The sequence below is a fragment of the Lissotriton vulgaris genome, chromosome 11, assembly GCF_964263255.1.
Source record: "Lissotriton vulgaris chromosome 11, aLisVul1.2, whole genome shotgun sequence".
In the NCBI taxonomy this organism is placed as follows: domain Eukaryota; kingdom Metazoa; phylum Chordata; class Amphibia; order Caudata; family Salamandridae; genus Lissotriton; species Lissotriton vulgaris.
Genome location: NC_141699.1, coordinates 950,410,728 through 950,436,760, shown reverse-complemented (window position 1 = coordinate 950,436,760; position 26,033 = coordinate 950,410,728). Strand labels below are relative to the sequence as shown.

Genomic DNA, 26,033 nt, shown 5'->3' with positions numbered 1-26,033 from the left:
TTGACCGAAGTGGGTTTTTCACGAGGGGAGTAATACACTGGGACCATGCGGAACACCCTGCTACGACTGTAACTGGACAGGCTGGAGGCATTTGCTGAATGGGCAGCGATAGTTGAACTGAGCACAATTGTACTGCTTTGCAGGTGTTTGTTCTTTTTGCAGGTGGGTCTTAGATCCTTATTTCTGGGAACAGGGGGAGCTCGGGGGAGAGGTGGCAGGAATGAGTGTGAAGTTTCTTGAAAATGACCTCCAAACAGCATACCTTGAAAATATTGGCATGGAATACTAGGGAGATGGGCTCTGCCGTTAAGCGACACAACGTGCATAGATACTTGCGCAGGCGAGGAGTGCAGTTTGCACTCCTTCAGGAAATGCACCTAATTTGTGGCGAAGTCAAGAAACTGCGCAGAAGATGGAGAGGGCGAATATCTGCTACCTCCTACTCTGCATATGCTACAGGTGCAATTATCGGAGTATGGGCTGGTGTACCCTTTAAACCCCTGCATACACTAGAAGACTGAGAAGGTAGATAAAGGACGTCATGTTAGGTAGTATATATTTCCTAATCAAGATCAAGTGATATTCCTCCAGAACCTTTCGGCCCCTATGGCCGAGGTGTTAACATCGGACATACTGTTGGGGGGGGGGGGAGATGGGAGGGGCGACTTTAATTGTGTTACTGACGCTGCCATATACCGTTCGCATCCTTCATTACAGGCACCCAGGCCCACCAAAACACAGTGGGATTCCGGGATTGGAGGGGACATTGGGCAATAGAAGATGCCTGAGGATGCAACATGTAGGGGATTAAGACTACTCATATTACTCCCCCTTACACCAATTACACATCAGGCTGGATTTATTTTTCAGCACATCTGGCTTGGGTTGCCCTGTTACCCACTCTGAATATCTGGGGCGTACACTCTCAGATCATAACCTCCTCATGCTTACCATCCAATCCTTGGGGTAACGCCCACCGATTCCACTCTGGTGGCTAAACCTGTTGGTCCTATAAGATACTTGCTTCAAAGAAACCATAGGCACAGCCATAGACACTTATTTTGATAACAATAGACAAGCACTGGTAGAAGGGGAAGCGATTAAAGTGGTGATGAGGGGGCACTGTTCAGGACAATCAATAGGGTCACAGAAATAACTAAATCGGGAATTGGAAATATGGGAGGGTAAATTACACAAGCTGGATAATGAACAGGGAACTAGACCAGATGCACTAGACAGCTTAAGATAAATGCATGCACTGTACCCCCAAGCCCTTGAATGGCTGAGGTGCCATGACTACAGAGGTTACCTTACTAAGGTGCAGGCAGAAGACGGGAGGCCTGGTAGATTATTGGCATGGCTAGTCAGGCCGGAGACCCGTAGGTCTCTGATCATGCAAGTTCAGTGAGTAGGATCTGCTTCTTATAGTTAACCCCACTTTCTTGATGATGTTTCACTGTTTTCGACTTAGACTAGCTGGGATCCAGCTATTCAGGACCCCAGCCTAGCTGCCTTCTCTTATAAATTGATGGCATGTACTTTAGGTACACTCTAGATTGGATTCTGGAGTAGCCTTATAAGTCCCTAAAATATGGTATACTATATACCAAGGGCATAGGTACCCCAGAGGCCTCCCAGGGGCTACAGCATGTATTATGCCACCCCTGAGAGGCCACTCAAATTGACACCACAGGTCTCCTACTGCAACCTGTGTAAGGTGGTGCATGCACCCCTTACTTGGATATAGGTTCACAATATCTACCTTATCACTGCACATATAAACCTATTAGTCACCCCTATGGCAGGCCTTATCAATCCTGAAGGCAGGGTGCTGGGTTGCCCATGCATGAGCAGAGCCCCTCTACAGCCATCGGAATCTATACTCCAGGGTTGTTCTGTGATGCAGCCATACCATATACTCTTAAGTGCATTATAACCGCGAGGTAAATGCTAGCTTTAAAACAGCTGCACAGAAAATTGTCGTGTTTGGTGTCAAACACCTTGGAATCATACAGTATGATTCCACCCTCCTAGAGGGAGAAATATGACAACACCAGTACACCCGGTACCAGCTTTCTCGACCCTGGCATCACAAGATGGAGGCTGCCAGCCACAGACATGTGTCTGCCCTCCTGCTGCTGTACGAAACTCCGGCAGGGGAAGGCTGGACAATAGGTTTCCTGTCACAGGGAGGTGTAACCACCTCCCAGACAGGATTTAGGGTATTGGGGCTGGGTGGGTGCACTCGAAGAGTGCTATGATGACTAAACAGGGGCACATTTGGCGGTCCCTGTGCATAGTCCAGCTCAAACCAGTTGCAAGGGCTATCAGCCCCTGCTCTGACGTGAAGCTGGACAAAGGATATGAGTGTGGCCACCTCTTTGTCCTGACCCTTCCATAGGTGGGTCCCCAGAGTTTGTCCCGCCCCTTCCTTGGTATAAAGTAGGAACCCCTGACTACAGGACTTTAGATTTATCTGGACGAAACTCTACTACAGAAACCAAGTAATTTGACGATCTACACTGCGCTAGATGACTGAAGAATCTCCCTTGGAGTAAAGGAGTTACTCCCCTGCTAAGCAGGCACCAAAGACGCATCTGACTGGTTTGCAACTCCGAAGTTCCTGAGGACTCCGAAAACTTTTGCAACACAGGAGGTGGTTTCCAAGCGTCCCCGAGGTCTACTAGTGTGCTCAGCAAACCTGAGACCCGTATCCCTCGTGGGGACCGTGCAATCCGAACCCCTGTGCACCTTTTCCATTTGCAGAAGCATCTGCTTTCCGACGATCCCTGAAGCTGTGCTTTGGGCTACTTGGAGTCCAGACCCTGAGCAGTGATTCCACCGAAGATAACCGGCCTACACTCCTCAGTGTTCCATGGGCTGGTATTTCGTGATTCCTCTCTAGTTCCCTTTGTGATCCCTGGTCCGTTGGCCTGTGGGTCCCTGTGAAGGCAACTTTAACTTTCAGTGGGCTTACCTGGTAGCTCTAGACGAGCCCTGACTCTCCATCGCTTGGGGAGTCCCCAGGACCTTGCTGGTCCTCACCGAAGCATCTTTTCTCTAACCGCGTGGGTTGCAGTTACCAAGGCTTGTTGGTGTTCAATCCGGACACTGATCCCCCTCCCAGCACTCGACATCCTTCGTGAGACAGCTCGCCTGCAGACTTTGACCGTCGTCAACGTCTCCTGGTCCCCGTGGCTGCTGAGTCAAACTTCACCTATTCTCACTTGAAACACCCAACATCGGTGGGCATTCGTCTACCGAGCCCCTGGTCACTGGCAAGTGACCCAGACTCTGTCCCCACTGCTTTCAGGTTCTTCTCAGGTTCTGCAGCACTTTGGAGCATCTCACCATTGAAAAAGACGAACCTTCCTGACACCATTTGACACCTATGCACCCGGCTTCCCTGGGTTAGGTAACACGAGTACTCCAGTGCTCACATAGGTGCTGGCCTTAGAACCTTTTAAGTCTGAAAGGGTTTGCTCAAGGTCCTCTCCTAAGAGTCCTTAAACTCTATAATTCCACTGCGACTTTCCCAGAGGATTGTACGGAGCTTGCGGCTGTGTTCTCAAACTGCACGCATCTGCCTGTGGGTCCCCTGTGTCACTACCTTGGGTGGTTCCTTGGGGTACCAGCAATTCTATGTGCTCTAGGCACTGGGTCTAGTCAAGACGTGGTTGTTATACCACTTTCTTAGTATATGGCTCTGTCTGCCCCTGGAGCCCGCTGTGTTTTGTGCTATTTACTGTTGTTCTAATACTGTAATTTTGCGTGCCTGGTTCTCTAATCTCATAAAGAGGTTAGTAGAGAGTGTTTAGTAATAAATACATATATTTTATATAAATCTTGTGTGGTTCTCCTTTCATTTGGTCATTCAGGAGGTTATAATCTGGTAAACCAAGCTGCTTTACATTCCTTCCAGACTTACCCTGAAGGCTGCTCTCCATAGCTACCACTAGGATAGCTTTCAATAAAGGTTGTCTTAAACCTAATCATCAGTATGCGTCGTTTGGACTAGTTAAGGTGCCCACTATAACTAGTGGACATCATATACCATGCCAACTTCTCACACCAACCCATGATCCCAAGGCTATCAATGATTTATTTTGTGATTATTATAAAGCCCATTATAGGGCTCCTTCCTGCCGTCACCCGATATTCAGGGGAATTCCTGAGAGTGCTACGCCCCCCTACGCTTGATAGATGGTAGATATGTTGGGAGGTCCAGTTGCAGTACAAGAGATCCTAGTGGCGATTAAAAGCATAGCCACATAGAAGAACCCAGGTCCTGACTGCCTTCCGGACGAATTTCACTCCACCTATGCCTCAAAACCAGCGCTGTATTTGGGGAGATTATATATCGAACCTCTGAGACTGGGACACCTCCCTGTGACCGCGCAAATGCATTAGTGGTTCCGCTTCCTGAGAAACCCGCGGCTGAGGCACAGGTTGCAGGTTTTCAACCGCTCTACATGCTTAACATGGATTTAAAAATTCTTCGCAAGGTCTTACCTCTCCGCTTACTACCTCACATGTCTGATCTATTTCACATAGATGAGAATAGATTTATCCCAGCCTGGAGTACTTCGTTCAAAACTGCGCAGACTGTACTCAGTGCTGTATCACCCATGCGTATGGCAACTACCTCAAGGGCCTTTTTGTCAATAGACCTTGAAAAGGCCTTCGATACAGTGCAATGGAATTATTTGATAGTAACCATGAAACACATGGGTCTGGACTAGAGTTGGGCGGGATGGGTGATGCTGCTCCACGAACACCCCACGGCCACGAGTAAATGGGTAAGACAGTGTCTACACAGTACAATATTTTCTGTGGCAATCAACATGGTTGCCAGCTGTCGCCCCTCCTGTTCGCACTGGCGATGGAGCCCCCAGCAGCATTATTTAGACAAGGCAGCGAAGGGCTAGGCCTGATCCTAGGAGAGTGTATGTATACTATCTCTTTGTACGCTGACGACCAGTTGATCTATCTCAATGGTGCAGCTGTGGTAACCAGGACAGCGCTAGATTTAATGCTGCAGTTCAAACTACTGCCCAGACTTAAAGTTATTTGAACCATGTCCTAAATCTTCCCTGTGTCTGCTAACATGCCCGACCCCAAACCTCATGGAAGACCTTAACTGGGCTCCTGCTGTATTTCTTTACTAATCTCCCAACCTCAATCCCTGCCTCATGGTTTAGACAGCAGGACTCACTACTGTGAGACCTAATATGGGAGAAGGGGAGACGGAGGGTATCCTCAGCAACTCTACCGTGCCCATCCATAGAAGGAGGCGTGGGGTACCGAACTTTATTTCTTTGCCTCCCAGCTACAGTGGCTAGCACAGTGGCTGGCAGGTACAGGCCCAGAGGAGACATATCTAACAGACTTAGGAACCCGTACTTATTTATTATTGGCAAAAATCCTTGACACTGTAGTGGCCATTCCTCATTTATCCTTGTTACAAACCACTGCCCTGCGCTGCTGGAAATGTGTGTTTAAGGTGAGAGGGACCCCTTTATACACCTCGGTCTGGCCACATTACAACCAAAGAACAACATTAACCCCAGTACTAATGAAGGCCTGGACTGAAGCCGGACTGTATTCGGTGGGGGATTGCTACCAGCAATCGGCCCTGGCCCCCTTTGGGCACTTGCTTGAGGGTTATGGCCTAAAACCAGGCCAGTTCCTGATTTATGAAATTGTGCTGCGTACCTTTAGGGAGGTGTGGGGAGTAGGCTAAGAAGAGCCCAAGATGCACGCTGTGTTACACTGTGTTCCCACGCTCGACATAGCACGTCACCAGGTAAAATAGTTATACACTTCACAACTGGAAATGGTCTGTGAACCCTTTACAAAACTGAGTAATCGCTGGGAGACCATTTTGGATAAAGACTTCTCAGACCCAGAATGGGCCAGAATTCTAGCATACCCTAAAAAAGTGTCGCGCAACACCAAATAGAAGTATACACTTTTTAACTACACCTCCATGACCCCCAACCCCCCCTGCCCCCCCCCCCCAACTTAAGACCTTATACGGAGGTGAGGTACGCAAATGCCAGAGAGGTGATCATAATTCAGATTTCATACACATAACTTGGGACTCCGTTAGTTTTGGGAGGAAGTCTTGAAGCTCTCAGGGGCAGCTGTGAGATGTGCATTGAAACCTGTGGTTGGAGTATGCTTGCCGGGGCTCTTCCCCTGCCCACCTAGGCGAAAGGTGGGAAGTAGATTCTTGGATCTTGCATTGGTCTTCGCTAGGAGAAGAATAACAATGACTTTGAAATCCGTGAATGGGCTGGGATAGCATTTGCCTCTTGGATACAAGATGTGACTTACTGGGCTTGGGCTAAGGACAGAAACCTGGCTAGAAAAGAAATGAGCGGGCTGAGACAATACCCTATCGCAGGGCACTGGAGGGAGATCCTAGAGGCATGGGAAGACCGAGACTGGAGGGAAGGAGAGGGGAGCTATGACGGTACACAGTCGGGCGATGAACATGGTTAGGCACGGTAAAGTACAGGTGGCAGTATCAGGAAGTTCCTAATGGGGTTAAGTAGGAAACTCCAGCACCGGTAAAATTAAATAGCAAAGTATAGGTACTGCCTCTATACATTACTCACTTACTCCCAGTACTTATAACATACAATTTGAGCGGGTAGAGGCCTTACGCCAAAGGAGAGGTGGCTTAATTTCTGTCCGCCCCCGCTTACCCTATATCCTGCATACCCCAGACCTCTATATCAAATCAATGACATGACTACATAGCCTAGACTGCTTCTGCACAGTTAGATAGTTAATAAGTTGTAATGTTACACTTTTGTATACAAACTATGAGACATTTATTTGTAGGTCCCTTTTTCAAAGATACATACAGACCATGGATAGCACCTACTCAGTACTATCATGAAAAAAGCAATAGTGAGCCATAATACCGTACGAACCAACATTTACCTAGGTCCCTGAATGTATCCTCCCAGTTTCACAATTTGGAACTGGGGTTGGTATTAGGAAACGAGCAGTAGCATGTACAAATATGTCCATGTTGTTGGTATGCTGTAATATTGAAATATGAAGTGCACTGATGTGTTAATATCCCTGATGGATAATGAACCAAATACCAATAAAAATATGTTGAATTATTGAAGAGAAATCTACTCCCTCCGCTGAAATGCCTTCACAAAGATGTTGCCTTCTGGCCAAAGCTTCTGGTGTCCTTGATGGGTAGAGCAGTCCTCTTTAAGATGATGGCACTCCCACGCATGCTCTATGTCCTTCAAAACATCTCTTACAAAATACCACCTGATTTCTTTAAAAAGGTCAATAGTGAACTGCGTAAACTCCTATGGGATGGGGAGAGTTCGAGAATTGCACTCTGTAAGCTCCAAAGAGACGTGTTTGAGGGGGGCTTGCAGTCTTAGACATATGTAAGTACTGCTAGGCAGCGCAGTTAATAACAATTGCAACGAAGTACCCAATGCTCACAACAGAAAAAGTAGAGCAAACGTGTGTCACTGTAGACACGGGTCGCCGTGGGTCCATTACCTGGAACACGGCAACCTGCAGGATCACTAGCGGAATTTCCTGTTGAATACAAGAAGTTTCGAAACACTAGGGATTACTCTCACCCCGTGATTGTTCTCAACCTGCCTGCGGGATTACATGGAAAAAAATCACTCGCTCTGCGTCTGATTAATATTGAGCCAGTGGGGCTCCACCACAACTTTGAATCTGACGCTTGATGAAAGACGTACAGGAACCCACACTCAAGGTTTTTCTGAATCTGATCCGACATATACCAGACACAACACCATTCAAGTCTCGAGCCCTGCTGGGTTGGAATCATCACCGGCGGAGCGACTTACACATTAGTTTCTCTTTCTACACAGCCCTGAGGAGTCGCGGAAATAATTTTTCCACTGCGACGAAACACGTGTCGGCTGGCTTGTCGAAGGAATTAAATGAAGATCTAGACTTTTCCCCCAAACAAAAAGACATTGTTGTTATTTCTGCCAGCTTTGTATTGAAGTTCACACGTGTCCACAGTGATAACACGTTTGCTCTACTTTTTCTGTTGTGTGCATTGGGTACTTTGTTGCAATTTTTACAGTGTGTTGGTTTCCCATCACACATTCTGGAGGTTATAGGGCGCATCCCCTCACCCAGTTGCACCACATCGTAACCCTTTATCCTCTGATGGCTTTTGCGTCCACAGTTAGCAGAGCGCCCAGCAATTCCTCTTAATCTAAAAACCCTTTTACAAATATATTAGCAGTTAATAACAATGACTGGGTGTACGCTGAAAGAGATGCGCCATCATACCAAGTAGATCGAGTGGCCATGGGTAGCCATGGCTATCCATCAATATTGTACAGAAAGGAGCGAGAAGGAATGCTGCTGATCCATACTCAAGCGGTGGTGAGGGCATGGTGAGAGGCCAACAGATTCTTGGGATGGGAAGGCAATGTAATGGCCAGGACTCCAATATGGGATACTGCGCTACTGCGGGTAGTTCGGACCCTGAAGGGGTTTCATAAGCAGGGGTTTCTGGGCATTAGTTCTTTAGGAGACGTATGGAGAGGGCAGGTTCTTATAACATTTGATGAATTAAGGATGGAATATGAGGTGGCTGATTTAGGGTGGTTTAGATGTTTGCAATTGGGGCATGCACTGAGGCAACACATAGTGGAAGGAGAAAAATGTCCTGAGTCAGCATCATTAGAGGACCAACTACTGATAGATCCCATGACGGACAAAGCAACCTCACTGACATGTAGGAAGTTAATGACCTATTCTCCTGATGACTCTAAGGGAAGCTTGGGAGGGAGATATTGGAGTCATTGAGGATAATGATTGGGTGGAGGCGGTCCAGAGCCCCGGGGAAGTTTCTATACATGCCAGCTATCGCTTAATAGAACTGAGGATACTGCACAGATTATATTACTCCAGATCACTCCTACACCGCATGGGGAAATGTGTCTTGGCCTGGTGCATCAGGGGATGTAGCATGTGGGCTTATTTTTTCCATATATTGTGGGACAGTCCATAAGTCCAACAATACTGGATACGGGTGGTACAAGTTATGGTCCGGGTCACAAGCCTCGCTATCAGAAGATATGGCTCGCATTAGCTGCCAGGGTTGCTCAAAGAAATATAGCAAGGCCCTGGGGATCAAGTCGACCTTTAAGTGTGATGGATTGGGAAACCGATTTGGACTATTGCCAGCAGACGGAGCAGGTGGTATACCAGAGTTGGGGCTTCCCAAAGAAATGGAAGAAAGTCTGGGGTCAATGGTGCGCATACAAAGGAAAGTGAGTGGTTACAACAGAGATGTGAGTGTTCTTCTAAGAATAGGAATAAAAGCATATGTTGGCTTTTATTCTACTGTGATCATTGTACAAATGTATGTGTAAACATCTGCCTGATGCTAACAGTTGTTATGAATGTATGGTGCCTTTTTCTCTGTGATACCCATCATGCTCTGGATCAATCAAGTATGTACACTGAGTAATTGTTAAATAAAAATATTTCCTAAAACAAAATAAACTCCGGTGTAATACTATCGCTGTATCAAATTACATCTGCCTAGACCCCAATAATAAAGTAGGCAGTCAAATTTTTCCGAAAAGATGAAGTAGTCCAGTTTGTCCCACTTATTTTTTGCCCTTTTAATTAAACCCTTGGGGCAATGTATTTACTCCAATCCAACAAAGAAGCATCCACTGAGATTTATAGTAAACTGTATGCAGATAATACAACTCTATTTTTAAAACCTTGGAATACCTTTTCAAGCAACGTAAAATATTCCATGTTAGGAAATCATAATTCAAAAACAATTACGATTATTTAATGCTACTTTCAAAGTTCTTTGCCCTCGTCTAAAGTCCTAACTACATATATAACCCACAGAGATGACTTGGAATATTTCAGAACAAACAAATGACCTTAAATTAAATAATTATCATCTTTTAAATAAGGTCAAGAGGCTTCTTTCTCGTTGGTAGACTGTACCTCTATGAGCAGGAAAAATAGCTCGAATCAGGATGCTGGCCCTCACTTTTTTTTCTTTTTTTCCCGTTTTTTCCGTTTTTATGTTTGGACTACTACATGCAGTCTCACTTCTATTTATTTTTTCCAATCCTTAACATTCTATTTTCTAGCTTGATAAAATATGTAAAACACCCTGGATAAAAACTCCTAGGGGAAGAGGAGGGCTGTTAGATCTTCACCTTTTTATATGGCTGCATTATTTTTACAGTTTATACTTGAATGTATAGCACATTCATATTTCACCACTATTATTAATACAATGCTTCAGAGCTTAAACATAACAAAATTGCATAGATGTATAAAAGAAATACCCAAATCTCCAAAAAGTAAAGCTTCAATATTCTATATGGTACAATGGACAGATTCTTTTGTCAGCTCAAGTTTCCACATTATCCTGTTGAGGCTCTTCAAGATTGTACACACTTATCACTAAGTATTACAAAAAGGCTGGTGCAAAAGTGGAGGCAATTGGATATACTTAACCTAGGAGACATTTTTTTACTGATAATGCTTTTAAACACTTTGTGACAGTGTCCATCAAAAGTGTGTAATCCTCACTGGTATAATTTGTCCTATTTATATTTAAAATCTATTTTCTCTAAGTTCCCTAAAGAACGTATATTAAATTCTGTGGATTTAGTGAATAGATTATTCTCTAAACCAGAATCTCAATAAAAAATTGTGTGGTGTTACAAAGAACTGTTATCTGACCCTATTCAGTCAAGTAACGAAATTTGACCAAAGTAAATGCATAGAACTGGGGGTACCCATTAATGCTAATAATTGGAAAGACTGTTTCAGACTAGGCTACATAGCATTGAGGAGGGGTCCAGGGAGTCTGGATTCTTTGTTACACCCTGTGTTTATTGAACAAAATATCTCTGACCATTAATGATACGTGCCATAAATGCCATCCCCTGCGGTTTGGTTACAATTGTTTTGGTCTTGTTGAAAGCTTATAAAGTTTTAGCAAATACGTTTTCTCTGAGATTAGTAAGGCAGTCGATACGACTATTCAATCTCACATAAAATAGCAATTTTGAGCCTAACTGATCCTCTTCTCAACGTCATTAACATGTACATTTTTTTATTTTTACCTCTATGCTTATAGACCAATCTTTTGTGAGAGCAAATTGGAAACCTCACAAGCTCAAATATTCCCGAATAAAATACTAAAAAGGTTAAGAATATATCCACATGATTTTTGGTATTTTGCTTGAATGAATTGTGTGTCAAAATAAGCACAAAATTAGGGTTGTTTTGCTCATAGTGACTCTGCCTTTCAGTAGTGGTAATGTGCTGCACTGTTATTTTAGAAAAAAATTATAGCTTCTTTGTGCAATGTATTTCATTATTATTAAAAAGTTTGGTTTTTTTAGAGAAAGAAAATCAATTTCATAAACTTCATTTATGATTTGCTTATTTGCATTTTGATGAATGTAGCTTAAAATTAGCTGACACTTAGATCAGATTTTTTTTGTATCAATACTTTTAAGATGGGGCTTAATTTTTTTTAAAAAAATCTTCACGAAAGGTGTATTTGGGATATTTCTGTCACTTTACAAAAATGAGCCAAGCATGAGATGGTCAATTTATGAAGAATTGTATTTAATACTGCTTGTACTGTCACTGAAGTAAAACAAATTCAATTTGTGTTTCCAATAAAAATAACTCCATCTCACATGATATGTTTTTCACCTTTCATGTAACTTCTTTTCATTCTAGATGTTACGGTTTTTTGGAGGTTGATGCATTCAATGAAAAAAACACTTGTCACCCAAAGTATTCACTAAATAAACCTCAATTATTGTTGTTTAGGACTAGGAATGTTCAGGACAAAAGTGATTAAGTCAGCAGTTGAAACAATCTGTTTCATGGGCCTTTGTTACAAAATGGGGCAATGTCCAGGTGGTTTACCTTAAAACCAAGTTTATCAGATTTTGTTCTCTGGGACAGATAGACTTTCTTTGGGCTCTGCAACCCTTGCCCGAGCAATACACATCCACCAGAAATGATGTGGTGAGGAATCGGAAGTGAATCCTGATTCCTCTAATTCATCCTTACTCATTAAGGAGACCTAAACTTAGTTTTCCTTATGCCAGAATGCAGGAGGTAGGAGTACACGATGTTCAAGGAGGGAAGTTCGCCAATTAAGCAGACATTTTCCACTGTAGGTTTCTCCCTAAACCTCTATTCCTAATTCAGTTTTCTTGTTTCTATGTCACACTGGCCATATCCTCCTCCTTGGATCTTACATGCTCAGATTGGTCATATAGTCTGCAGTCCACCTTCCCCACTTTCTCATATTGTACGGTATGTGGGATAGCATTACTGTTTTGGCTTTGGCCCTGCCCTGGAGGGGCACACCTACCCTGGGTCATGAAATTTGCAACTCATTCCAGCTGCAAATGAAGGCTCAGGTGTTTCAGTATATATCCACTGCAGTGAGCTCTGGAGGGAAATTTAGTGTTCATTTGGTTGAGCTGGTATGTTTGAATTTCAGGTGGCTGTTGAATACATTCAAATATTGGTAAAAAGGAAGGGGAAGGATAGCATCATGCCATATGGGATGTGTAGTGTGGCAACACATCTCTGACCATCGTTTGTCCCAGGTTCCTACCGCTAGGCACATTTTCCTCACTCTACCGACGATCACAGAATACAATTTTATATGAGGGGCAGTAGGTTCCTCACACAGTATTACAGAGGGCTGCACCTTTGCAACCAGCTGTCACCAGCCTCTTCATAGCCTGGGAGCCACTGTCGACTAGGGGATATAGGGACTTTGGTTGTACCCCTTCTCTAGCAAGGTGTAGAACTGTACTTGACAAAGCATTTGCTGAAAGAATAGCCATATATTTGATGTACTTCTCTATGAAGTATTAACTTTGAGGCCTGTGGTAAAATTCTAAATCATAAAGTGTAATTTATGTAGGACATAAAGATTCAAGAACCAGATGATAAATGAAAATATTAAAAATAGATGAGAGCTAATGCCACTCTATCTTTACAGTGGATCATTTCCGCAGCCCTTTATCCAGATCCAACATAATAATAGGGCATAGAATGAGTTGCAAGACGATTTTTCTGCATTGGGGATCAGTCGTCTTTTTCTGCACAAGTTGACCCTACTGATGCATGGATCCTATAAATGATGTTTTATTTCATAATCTCTCTCAAATAAAATGATTCTCTGCTCTGTGTATCATATCTAAAATAATAGGAGGGAGGTCTCAGAGGAATTGCTTTCAAGGATTCTTCACTATATAAAATATGACTTTAGATAATCTGTTTGTCTCTACCAATTAATGCTCAAAAATTGCTTTACAAATTGCTTAATTTAGAGGATTTTAGTATAGCAACCCTGTCCCCATATGGTTGCTTCTTCCAGGCGGATAATTGTTAAGAGATGTAACCTGGTGCAGTATTAAATCCTGTGGTCTTTGGTGTTAGCGAGCCCGACTACCCTCCTGTACCACAAAATTGTCCATATTTACCTAACTAGCTTTTTGGACATCTCAGTGGTCGAAGTTGAGACTAGCCAATTTTCTGGCAATCTTAGTAGTTTTGTTTAGTAATAGTCCATCTCGTTTGTATTAAAGTTTCTACTATGACTATTCTTTCACTAGTCCATGACTTTGTATATCCCATACATAAATGGGCTGCCATTCCTTGTTCGCGAAATCTCAGTTGCAGTCCATCCATACTGGGATTTCATTGGAATCAAATCCCAGCAAAAGTGTTGCTGATTCTAAAACAAATAAAAAATGTTTTTTTTAAAGTACATCGTAACTATGATCATATTTGGAGAGTTGTAGCTTTTTGTTATATCTGTAGAACTGAAAACACTTGGCTATATACAGAAGATTATCTTTTGATGTTTTCTAGATGTTTTGTGTCCCTTTTTTCACATGGTCATTTGGCATTCTGTTTTTTCTTCAGCGTGAAGGTATACACCAAATCAGACGGAAAAGTTAGTATTCATCCAAAATCTGTCAATAGCGAAGAAAGTGAATTCCACTATACTTGGCTTGTTTACCACCTGAAGATGAGAACTACAAGCGTAAGTCTATAGATGTGTGCCATCCTGTCACTTATGTTACAGAATTAGCACCAACATCACTATTACATTAAATGCATAATATATTAATGAATATAGGGTACGCACTTACACCTAAAAAAAGTAAATTATTCCAGCCTTCCAATTCAGACCATCATAAAAGCAATTCATTGTCCCACCTTCTCAACACCCACAAGCAAGGACCATGTCCTATGCAATCTCAGCTCCTCTGGCGACTCCCTGGTGGCAGCGGTCGGTGATAGCTTTTCCCATTGGTATTCAAACACTTTTCGTAATGGGAAATTCTGGTATAGTCATTACTGGTTTAAAATCAGTGGTCTTGAAAGACTGTTACATTACTAAATGAGCAAATGAGCTGAAACCTTTCAGAGAGATGGTGGGACGTATTGGGAGTCCCTCACAAGACATAGGGAATACTGTGGCAAGAAAAATACTGCCATCAGAAACACTTACCCCTACTGGTGTTCGAATAGATTGGAACATATTTTGAGTGAAGCTTGTATTAAGAGTGATTTAAAGTGATAAGTTTTGACAAATACAGTGCTGATGACATTGGAAATTTGCCTTGAGGAAGCCCGCAAAGGGCGAAATGCGCGTTGGCTGTGAAGCATTTTGTGTGAAAAGAAATAAGTCAAATTGATCTACACAACGCGACTCCTTTGGATTAAGAAGAATTGTCTGTACAAGGACACAAAGTCAAGAAAAGTGCTGAATGCACAAGGATAAAAGTGACTTGTAGTGATGTGCACTGGTGTTTTTGTCTTAAGTCCATAGTTTTTCTTTGTCCCCTACCATAATAGAATGACTTTAGGCTTGACACTTAGCCATTTACATATCTCTGCTTTTTTACGTGTGGAATCATTCATAGTTGTGCTGTCAGTAATACATGGACGGCCTCAGTGTGCTTTTGAAACAATCACTCAGAATTGTATTCATTTCCTAATAAAAGCCTTTACAAACACTGTTTCACAAGGTATGATAATCACTGATATTCTGGTTATCAAAACTTTAGTAGTCCTGCCGGTGTGCATGATCTTAGGCATTTTAAATAAATAAAACATAAACAACACGTATTCTGCTATTGGTAAATTGTGATGACTTTGTGCACTGTCACAGCTCGGAGCTCACAAACTTGCTGTGAGAAAGAAAAGTCATTAATGTGTACCATGATCAGACTCCTGAATGAGTGTTTTGTTATATTTACAGTTTTATAACTAGTTGTTCACTTTCACAGAATTAATATTGCAAATTAAAGTGTATAAAACAGCCAAATAGAATGAAAAAACTAATTGAAATCAGCCCATGAAATCAGAAACTGTTACTTTATGTCTTCCACACATAACGAGAACCAGTATCTACCCATGCTTCCCGGCATGATGAGGCATTCAAAGGATAATTTTATACAGCCTTTTCGTGCCCGAGTTATCACCCCACAGGTGGACAAATAAATGTAAGGTGCCCCTTCTGACACACTAATTATCAAGGGTCGGATTCCGCCTGACTTTATAGTTGTTACTGCACCTTGTAAAAGAGCAAACAGCCAGGCTACTGAACGGACCCCCTAATAAGGGGACTTAGATGGGTGGCTGACTGGGAGGATAGGATCTCACTTGACATAGTACTGTATATCTGGGACCCGATCTTCACACTGGCTAGGATAATGCGCATATTCAAACACGTCACTGTTCTGGCTACACCATTAATTAGCATAAATCGTTAATTTATTTCCTGTATGGCTCACACCGAAACTGCCCAGATTGTGAGGCTTGTATTGCCACGGAAGCATTCCGCTACCTTGGGATCTACATTACCAGAGATCCGAGAGTCTTTAATGCTCAAAACTTAGAACCGTCACTAGTTTGCCTGTGGAGAGATGTCCAGTACTGGAAGTCCCTACCACTGTCGCAGGTGGGGAAAGCCACAATGTTCAAAATTATGGTGCTACCACATTTTCTCTGTGCGGTCCAAAATGCGCCCTGCCCAGTTTTTAAATCCTATTTTCAGGCCATTTAGAGTGAAATTAGCACATTACTCTAGGATGGATGCCCTGCATGTATTGCCTTGAAAAACTATCGAGGAGCTGGTACGGTGGAATTGCCCCTCCGGACATACAAAAATATTACTGGGCGGCTCAGTTAGTCATTATTACTCGATGGGTTCACCTCCCTGTAGAAGAGCATTTACTACTCTAGACTAGTTATGCAATTAGATGGGTACCCGAGGGCCCTTTACGGGCACACAATGCCTCTTTGACGAAGCCCATTGCAGTGACACTCACTCTTTGGCACACAACACTGAACGTGGCGAGATAGGATAACCATGGACACTCCTTTGTGGGACACGTCACAGTTGGGCACACTGGCTAAACAGAAAGGCTTTGACAATTTGGACCTAATATAGTTTAACTAGGTTGGTAGATCTGTAGAGCCAAGGAGTAGTGATCTCATTTGCAGACCTATAAAGTACATTTTAACAGGCAGCACTGGAGACTTATGGATACTTGCAAATACAACATGCATTAATGACCGCATTGCCGAAAGGCGGGGAGCTCTTTGACCCTTCCCAACTACAAGACCGACTACTAGATGATTACATGGCCAAAAGGGTTGTCTCCCTCACCTATAATAAATTAATAAATAATTCACCTGACTCTCGTGCGGGGAAATTGGGAGTGTGACCTTGATGGCCTTACAGACGATGAATGGCAGAAGCTCTACTGTCCCCTAGGCAAGTTGCCATTAGGTGTAGGTTCCGACTGATGCAACTAAAGATCTTACACAATTCTTACTATGCATGGACTACACTTATGGGGATGGGTAGGGCAATGTCCTCGCTTTGTACTAGACACTGTGGCCAGGAAGGGATGTTTCCCACATGCTATGGGGCAGCTCAGTAGTTCAGCAATATTGAGTAGCTGGTATAACATGCTTACATAACCTAAGTGGAAGCTGCATGGACACTACGGTAAAGTGGTGTTTGCTGAACATTTGGGACACTGCTGAGCTCACCCATATGGACCAAAAATGGGTGACATTGGGATTGTTGGTGGCTAAGCGAAATATTGCTCAGATGTGGAGAGATGAATTTGCACCACAACTGAATGACTGGAAACAGGACATAGATCGGTGCATGTTGTCGGAAGAGGTTGTCTATGAGAGCAAGTGGTGCCCGAATAAATTAACAAAAATATGGGGGAAGAGCAATACCTATCAGGTACCCCTCTGTACAGACTCAGATTTGAGAATCCGCAACATAAAAACACTGGTTTTCTTAATGCCCTGTGACTTGTCGGTGGGTGCCGGTTAGGACACAAAGACTTTGAGGTTTTACGGTAATCTGATGACAATTGTAGTCTGATGCTGTAATGTGCACTTCTTGCTGACACTGGTGCTTAGTTTGTTTCACACGCAATAAAAAGATCTGTAAAAATAAAAAATCAGATAGGCTACTGGGGATAGCCCACCTCCTGAGAAAGAAAGTAAGAGAATAGATGCAGCGGGGAAAAGAGTAGGGGTGGGCAGAACTCGCTGAATTCCTCTCCGCGGACTTCCACGGAGTTGCCGAAAAACTCAGCGGAGTTCCGCGAGTAAGTGGAGTTACCAGCATATTGTGATTCCGCCATTTGAGAACATGGTTGCAACACCTGCTACTTCTCAAGGCCCTACCTTGTTTGCCATGAAAAATAAACAAGATAAGACTAGCAATTTATAGAATTGGAGTCAGTAGCGCTCATGCCTTCAAGGAATTTGACACGCTTCTGTATTTTATCTGCAGGGTGACTGCGCACGCGGTTCCAAATATGTAGGTCATCCTCCCCCCTAAAAAAAAACAAATTACAGTACAGCTCCAGCAGCACACACTGGCTCGCGGTAGCACAGAGAGGGCCTCCTCATTTTCCCCCTCCCTGCCATTATACATCCTTCTGCCCTCTTCTCCTCCACTCCTTACTTAGTCTCTGGGTGAGAGTCTCAGCGGATCCTGTCTTCTCGGGAAGCGCTGAGACTAAAAAATACTAAATACACACAAAGCAGGCCTGTGTGAATAGATGCATTGTAAATGTAAGGAACCCCAAGGTATGACCCACTTTCCGCAGGTATTCCTGACAGCTGTTGCCCACTTGCAGTTTCTGTGTGCGAGTTGACCGCTGCTGCATATCCCTACTCGTCTTTCCAGTATCCCTACCAGCAACACGTCCTCTCCACCTTGGTGCATGGCTGGGCGCAGGTCAGCACAGCTGGACGCCTTGGCACTGAGTAGTCTGACAGCGACGGTCACTTCACTTGTACTGAGGTGCTCTACACATTAGGCTGCGGAGCGAGTTTCCTGGTCGTTATTTAAGGCGGAGGAGAGGAAAGTCCAAAGCCCAGTCTGCTGTCGCCCCTCCCCGGTTCCTCCTACCACTACCAGCCCGCGGCTTTTAGGTTCGTTTTTCTAGGAGTAGAGCGGCAAGCAAGCCCAGGAGAGAGACGCATGTCATTCTGGCTCCAGTGCCGAATGGGCCGGTCAGAGGGCTTTACCGGGCTCCATGGAAGTTCACATGACCAAGTTGCAAGGTGCTGTGCGCCTGACATGTCCCTACTTCTTTTCTGAGAGAAAATACCTTTCATAATTAGCGGTAGGTGCCAGTAATCTCCACTACGCTGTGGATTAGGAGTTTTTTTGCCGAACATCACACTCGAAGCTGAGCACGGAATAGTGAAAAATCTGCCGGCGGAGCAGAGTTTTTCGCCCACCTCTAGAAAAGAGTCGCTGCACAGGCAGCTAATCATTGGCGTATTGCCAATTCCCAAGCTCTTCTGGCACACTACGACCAAGCCTAGTTAGGACGAAATAGAGGAACTATTGCAATACCGCCCTGAGGTGCACTGCAAAAATGGACAACAGATTGTAATAGAGGGTCAAGCCATCACCAATAACTCCATCCGATTTGTACTAGATGCGGCAGATACAGCTGCTAGGGGTGTCAACACCAGCGTATTACTTAGACGCCACGCATGGCTTAGGTGTTCTGATTTAAACTAGATGTCCAGCAGGCAGTCCTAAATATGCCTTTTGCCAAAGAATACCACTTTGGCCCACAAGCAGACACCACCCTTGATAAAATGAAAAAGATACAGCTAAGGCTATGGGAGCGTTGCAGACGACAGCTCCTATAGGGTACATTTGTTGCACAGTTCACAGAGGTGGATATAAATCTAAAACAACAGACACCTCCAACTCCCAACAAAAACAAGGTTTTTCCACCTGCAGTAAAAAATTGTAAAGGTTCCTTCAAGGGCGGAAAAAATAAAGAAATATGCATGGGTGCCTCTGCTCCTGGACAACACCCTCTGCAAAGCAGTGACTACCCATTCCATCCCCCGATAACCCAACACCTGTCAGGGCAGACTACAATCTTTCTACCCCGTCTGGGATTCCATCACTACTGACCAATGAGTACTAGGCATTCTCCAACATGACTATTGTCTCAAGCTCATTACCACACCACCGCACATCCCATCTCGTTTTCACAGGATCATCTAATACTTCTCAAACAAGAACTCAAAGCTCTTCTTCTCAAAGGGACTATAGAGCCCGTCCCACTTCAACAGCAGGGGTTAAGCAATGTCTAGCTCACCAGTGGTCGGACTCACAGGGTCACCTCAGAGAACTAGTGTTGATAGACCGCTACACTCACCGTTCTCTGCAATGGTGGAACAACAACAACCTACTCAACAGAGGCGACCTTTTCTGAACCCTGTTCCTCACCTCACTATCACCACAGATGCATCGGAGACAGGTTAGGGTGCCCATCTACAAGACCTCACTGTACAAGGTCTTTGGGATGTCAAACATCGGTCTCTGCACATGAACTACTTGGAGCTTCAGGCGATCTTCATAGCCCTGAAATCTTTCCTTTCTCACTTATCTCACAAGGTGGTCCTAGTCTGGACGGACAATATGACAGCCATGTATTATTTACAAAAATGGGGAAACAAGGTCTTCTCAACTCTCACACTTGTCTCAGACCATATGGAACTGGGCTCTTCACCACCACATTAATCTTTAGGCGGAATATCTGCCGGGTGCAGACAATTATTATGCAGACCTGCTCAGCAGGATGCAGCTACAGACACACGAGTGGGAACTCCACCTGCAAGTCCTCCTTTCCTACTTTCAAAAGTGGGGGTTTCCTCAAATAGACCTTTTCGCAACAGCCGAAAACACCCACAGCTTGCCTCTAGGTACACATACCCACTATCCATGGGCACCACACTGTGAATGAGTTGGTCAGGGATGTTTTCCTACGCTTTTCCGTCTCTACCTCTCATTCCATTTCTGGATCAGAGACTCAGGCAAACATCTCTCACCATGATCCTGGTAGCTCCCACTTGGGTGCCCCAACACTGGTTCACAACACTACTAGATCTTTCAGCTGTTCCACACGAGAAGCTCCCTAACAAGCCTGACCTTCTCACTCAAAATCAAGGACCGATCGGGCAACCGGACCCCAAAACGCCAATATGGCAGTTTGGCTCCTGCGGACTTACAGTTTGCCTATCTTTACTTACCACAAGAATTCATGGCAATCCTCAAACAAGCATGCAGGCCTACTACTAAAGCATGCTATGCTGCAAAATTGAAACATTTTGTTTACTACTACCAACGTAAACAAATTGATCCTATTAAAGCCACGGTGCAAGACCTTATTGGTTACCGGCTCCAACTGCAAAGGCTAATTTAACCTGTACTTCAATTAGGTTACACCTTGTTGCCATAGCTCGTTATCTCTATAGTAGCATCTACCATTGGTCAAAATAACGGTCATTAAATCCTTTATGGAATGTCTGACGAGTCGTCCCTCCTAGGGTTCATCCAGCACCCTCTTGGGACCTTAACATTGTTCTAACCAGGCTCATGGGTCTCCCTTTTCAGCCTCTTCGCTCATGCCCCCTTCTGTTTTTTCATGGAAAGTGGCATTCTTGGTTGCCATTACCTCTCTCAGGCATGTTAGTGTGCTCCATTCTTTAACAATTTCAGGAACTATCTTTCAAATGCATACTAAAGACAAGCTGGTTCTTCGTACTAATCCTACATTTCTACCTAAAGTAGTCTTTCAATTTCACCTCAATCAGTCCATTAAGCTTCTAGTTTTTTTCCCCTAACCCTGAGTTTGAGGCATGTGAGCTGTAGATCACATGCTTTGTATACTCCGGCCATCTAGTGTTGGGTCTGGATGTTTGAAAATTGTTTTTGTTCTTCCATTCACTAGGTAGGTGACTCCTCCTTGCGGTGATAGTGCGCATGGGCATCAACTCCATTTTTAGATTGTTTTTTTTTTCCGCCATTGGGTTCGGACGGGTATTGCTGCGCTCCGCTTCAGAATCGATCCTCGGGTTCCTCCTCGGTGCTTACTCTCTGTACCTCAATGGTATTGTTTTCGAACGTGCTTTCTCTTGCAGCGGTTTGATTCGAATTTCAAGAAACTTTGCCATTTCAATGGGAAGATCTGCGGGCGGCCTTCCATTCAGCTCCTTGTTGAAGGAACGACTACATTTAAATTCTGTCCCCTTTGCCACAGACTCTCATCCGGTGTGTAAGTTGTGCTTGTCCCCCGAGCACAAAGAGCAAGACTGCAACACTTGCCGATCCTTCAGGTCAAAGAAGACTCTCCGAAGTCTGGCTCGGCGTCGAGAGATGCAGCAGCAGCAGTGGTTGGATGTCAGACCGGACCTCTTCAGCGAAGACTCCGAACAAGAAGAGGTATCAGCGGCAAAGGAGGAGATGGCTTCAGCTGCGACTGATTCTGATAGACTTCGAGGACAATGATATGCCGCAGGGACAAGGGGACATGTGTACCGAAAACCCCTTCTCCCCCCCTGCCCCCCCCCCTCCCTCCTACCGGCCCTAAGAAATCTAAGGCTTCAGCATCACGTCTGCCTCAAGGCCAGGGTCGGCACTGAGAAGAGGTTTTCCAAAGCTCTGCCTCATGGCTCGGCACCAAAACTCTAAAAAGCCTTCCGGCCCAGGACCGAGTCGGCCAAAGCCCACTTCCGAGCCAAAATCTTCCAGCTTGAAATCCAAGACGTGTTCTGAACCAAAATCTTCAGAACCTGAAGCCTTCAAAACCGAAAATTAAGAAACCTCCCTCAGAGTCGAACCCCTCGGCACCGAAAGGACATTCCAGCTCGACTCCAAAAGCTTTGGTGTGAAAAGCAAAGACTTGCCTACAACACAACCGGATCCAAACATAGACACTGTACCTCCTAAACTGGATCCAAAACAGAAAAAGCTGTACATTCACCCTGACACATGGCATTTCCATGCTAAAACACCATCCAAGCACAAGCTTTTGGCGGATGATAGCCCATGCAAAAATTACTCTCATGAAAAAAAGTGTAGTCCTCTCCTTACACTTCTATCTCCTCCTCTTCCCTCTCCACCTCAGCTTGATCCATTACAGATTACATCGATTCAGTCTCCTCTACCTCATTTTCGCACAGGTGACACGGACGATGACGATGCACAATTACCAGGTCCTTGGACGGACTACACAACTGATCCTCCACAGAACACAGACCCAGATCTTTATCCTGCCAGGCCATGTCCATCTGATGACAATCTGTCTTACCAACAGCTTATTGCTAGATCAGTAGAATACCATGGGGTGGAGCTACATAAAGAGTCTTTAGAGGAAGATTTTCTCTTTGACACTCAAAGATCCCATTAGTCCAGTCAGACAATGTCTATGCTCAAGGGTATGTTAAGGCACACCGATGATATTTTTAAAGATCCTTTGTGCCAGAAACCTTACTCCTAGAGTAGATAAAAAATATAAATGTTCCACCACAGATCCTATTTTTATTAAAGGTAAGTTACCACTTGATTGTTTAGTAGTATCTAATGCTAGAAAGAGGGCGAACTCTCAAGCATCTGGGGATGCCCCTCCCCCAGGTAAAGAATCAAAGCTTATCAATGCTTTGGGTAAACAGGTGGCTGCACAAGCAGCTAACTAATGGCGTATCGTTAATACGCAGGACTTACTAGCAGGATAAGATAGAGCCCACTGGGACGAAATGGAGCAATTACTTCAGTTTCTCCCAGAGGAGCATAGGGCAGAGGATCAGGTTTTAGTCCAGGAAGGCAAACTCATTTGGAATGCCTCTATCAGATGCGATCTAGATGCAGCTGACACCGCAGCTAGAGAAATAAATACTAGCATCTTACTTCGACGACATGCATTGTTGCGATTATCAGGGTTCAAACCTGAAGTCCAACAATCCATCCTGGCTATAGGTTTTGATAAAAAACATCTCTTTGGCCCTGAAGCTGATCTAGCGCTCGAAAAAATGAAAAAGGACACAGATGTAGGAAACTCGATGGGAGCGCATCAATCTCCCTCCAATAGACATTCCTTTCAGCGCTCTTTTTATAGGGGAGGGTCCAAGTCCACAGGCACTGACCAGAACACTACTTCCTGCAAAGGCAATTCCCAATCCTCTTTTACAAGAGGATATTTCAGATGAGGTTATTGGGGAAATAGTCCCAGGGGTAGAGGTAGAAACAACACACATCGCACTTCCCCTTCCTCAAACAAACAGTGACTTCCCGAAACTTCCCTCCGACTATTCCACACCTGTCGGAGGAAGACTTCAGTGCTTTCTCCCCATTTGGAAATCAATAACAACAGGCAAATGGGTGCCTGGCATTATCCAACATGGTTATTTCCTGGAGCTCATCAACAATCCTCCAAACATTCCTCCACAATCTCACAAAATATCACCAGACCACCAGCATGTGCTTCAACAAAAAGTGCACTCTTTATTACTCAAAGGGACTATAGAACCAGTTCCACTTCAGTTGCATGGGTCAGGGGTTTATTCACTATACTTCCTCATTCCCAAAAAGGATGGCTCCTTGAGACCTATTCTAGATCTCAGAGAGTTAAACAAATACGTATTGTCAAACCACTTTCACATGGTAACTCTTCAACAAGTACTTCTTCTCTTGCAACAAGGCAACTTTATGTCTACTCCAGATCTAAAGGATGCCTACTTTCATATTCTAATTCATCCCACTCATCACAAATACCTCAGGTTTGTGATAGCAGGCAAACATTGCCAGTTCAACACGCTTCCATATGGCCTCACCACAGCCCCCAGAGTGTTCACCAAATGTCTTGCAGTAGTAGCTGCTCATCTCAGAAGACAATATATACATGTCTTCCTTTACCTGGATGACTGGCTTGTCAAAGCGGGCACGTACCAAAACTGTTTTCTACACACTCAGACAACAGTGCGCCTCCTTCACCAGTTAGGTTTTACAATAAATGCACAAAAGTCTCACCTATTTCCGGCACAAATGCAATCTTATCTGGGAGCGTTCCTCACACTCTCAAAGCTATAGCCACCCCCAATGAAGCCAGAATTTACAATATTTAGGCCATAGTATTACAATTACAACCCAACCAATCATTAGCAGCAAGAGTCTTCATGCAACTGCTGGGAATTATGGCATCCTGCATTGTACCCGTACCTCATGCAAGGCTTCACATGCGTCCTCTGCAAGAATGTCTAGCGAGTCAGTGGAACCAGTCACAGGGTCTATTAACCTATCTAGTGTTGGTAGACAGCCGCACTCATCGCTCTCGTGGAACCCTCAGAACTTAGCAAAAGGGCAGCCTTTCATAGACCCGATTCCACAGACTATACTGACAACAGACACATTGTTAACAGGTTGGGGTGTCCATCATCAACATTACACAGTAGAGGGACTGTGGTTCGACAATCACAAATGTCTCCACATCAACTACCTGGAACTTCTAGCAGTGTTCCTAGCACTCAAAGCTTTTCTCACCCAACTTGTAGGCAAGACTGTCTTAGTTCGCTCAGACGACATGTTATTAATGTACTACCTACAGAAACATGGAGGGACTTTTTCTCTCCAACTGTTGTGCCTAGCACAAAGCATTTGGAATTGGGGGAGTCACCACAAAATCTATTTCCAAGTAGAACTCCTTCCAGGAGTAGACAATCAGATTGCAGACCTGCTCAGCAGACACAGGCAGCAAGTACATGAGTGGGAACTTCACCCCCAAGGTATCTACCCTTCTTTCAAAAATGGAGTTTTCCCCAGATAGATCTTTTGCCACAGTACACAACGCAAAATGCCCAAGCTTCACATCCAGGTTCCCACACCCAATATTCAATGGCAATGCGCTATGGATGAATTAGTCAGGGATATTTGCTTATTTTTATTTTATTTAAAGAGTTTTATATAGCGCTGGCTAGACCCGGAGGTATCTGAGCGCTGTACATGAGAACCAACAATGTAACATAAAAAGTTCAACAATTACACAATAAATACCAAATAATAGGCAATACAATTAGGAGAGGAGAGAAAGGAGAGAGAAAAGTAGTGGAGGGGGCAGGGGAGGTGGGAACGGGAGTAAAAAGGAAGAGACAATACAGAGAGACGGATAGAAGTCTGTCTAAAGACCGACTGGGTAGGTGAAGACCAATGAGGGAATCCACGGCCCATCTCACCTATAGCTGAACCAGGTAGCTCCATCGGGCATCAGACAAAAAAGTTCAGTCTCAGTACAATTGAGAGAGGGGAGAAGGAGAAACATAAATAGAGGGAGGATGCGGGAGGAGACAACAGGAGGGACGGAAGGAAGTGAAACAATGTGGTTTAACAGTATAACAGAAAAAGATCAACAATTACATAATACATCAAACAATCAGCAATACAGTAGGAGAGGAGAGAAAGGAGAGAGAAGAGAAGTGGGGGGTAGGTGAGGTGAGAATGTGAGGGTAAGGGAAGAGACAACCGTAGACGAGAGGAAGTCTGTCTAAAGATCGACTGGGTAGGTGACGACCAAGGAGGGAATCCAAGGTCCATCTCCCCTGTAGCTAAACCA

The 26,033-nt window shown here is 44.3% G+C and overlaps 1 protein-coding gene across 2 annotated transcripts in view; it reads left to right on the top strand.

Moving 5' to 3' along the window:
* The window catches only part of DHX36 (DEAH-box helicase 36), a 378,110-nt gene that overhangs the window by 291,597 nt on the left and 60,480 nt on the right, over window positions 1-26,033 (top strand). For both annotated transcript variants that reach the window (XM_086944114.1, XM_086944115.1), the window contains exon 23: window positions 13,993-14,113. In XM_086944114.1, the coding sequence (XP_086800240.1) occupies window positions 13,993-14,113 (121 nt within the window). The remainder of the gene's footprint in view (window positions 1-13,992; window positions 14,114-26,033) is intronic.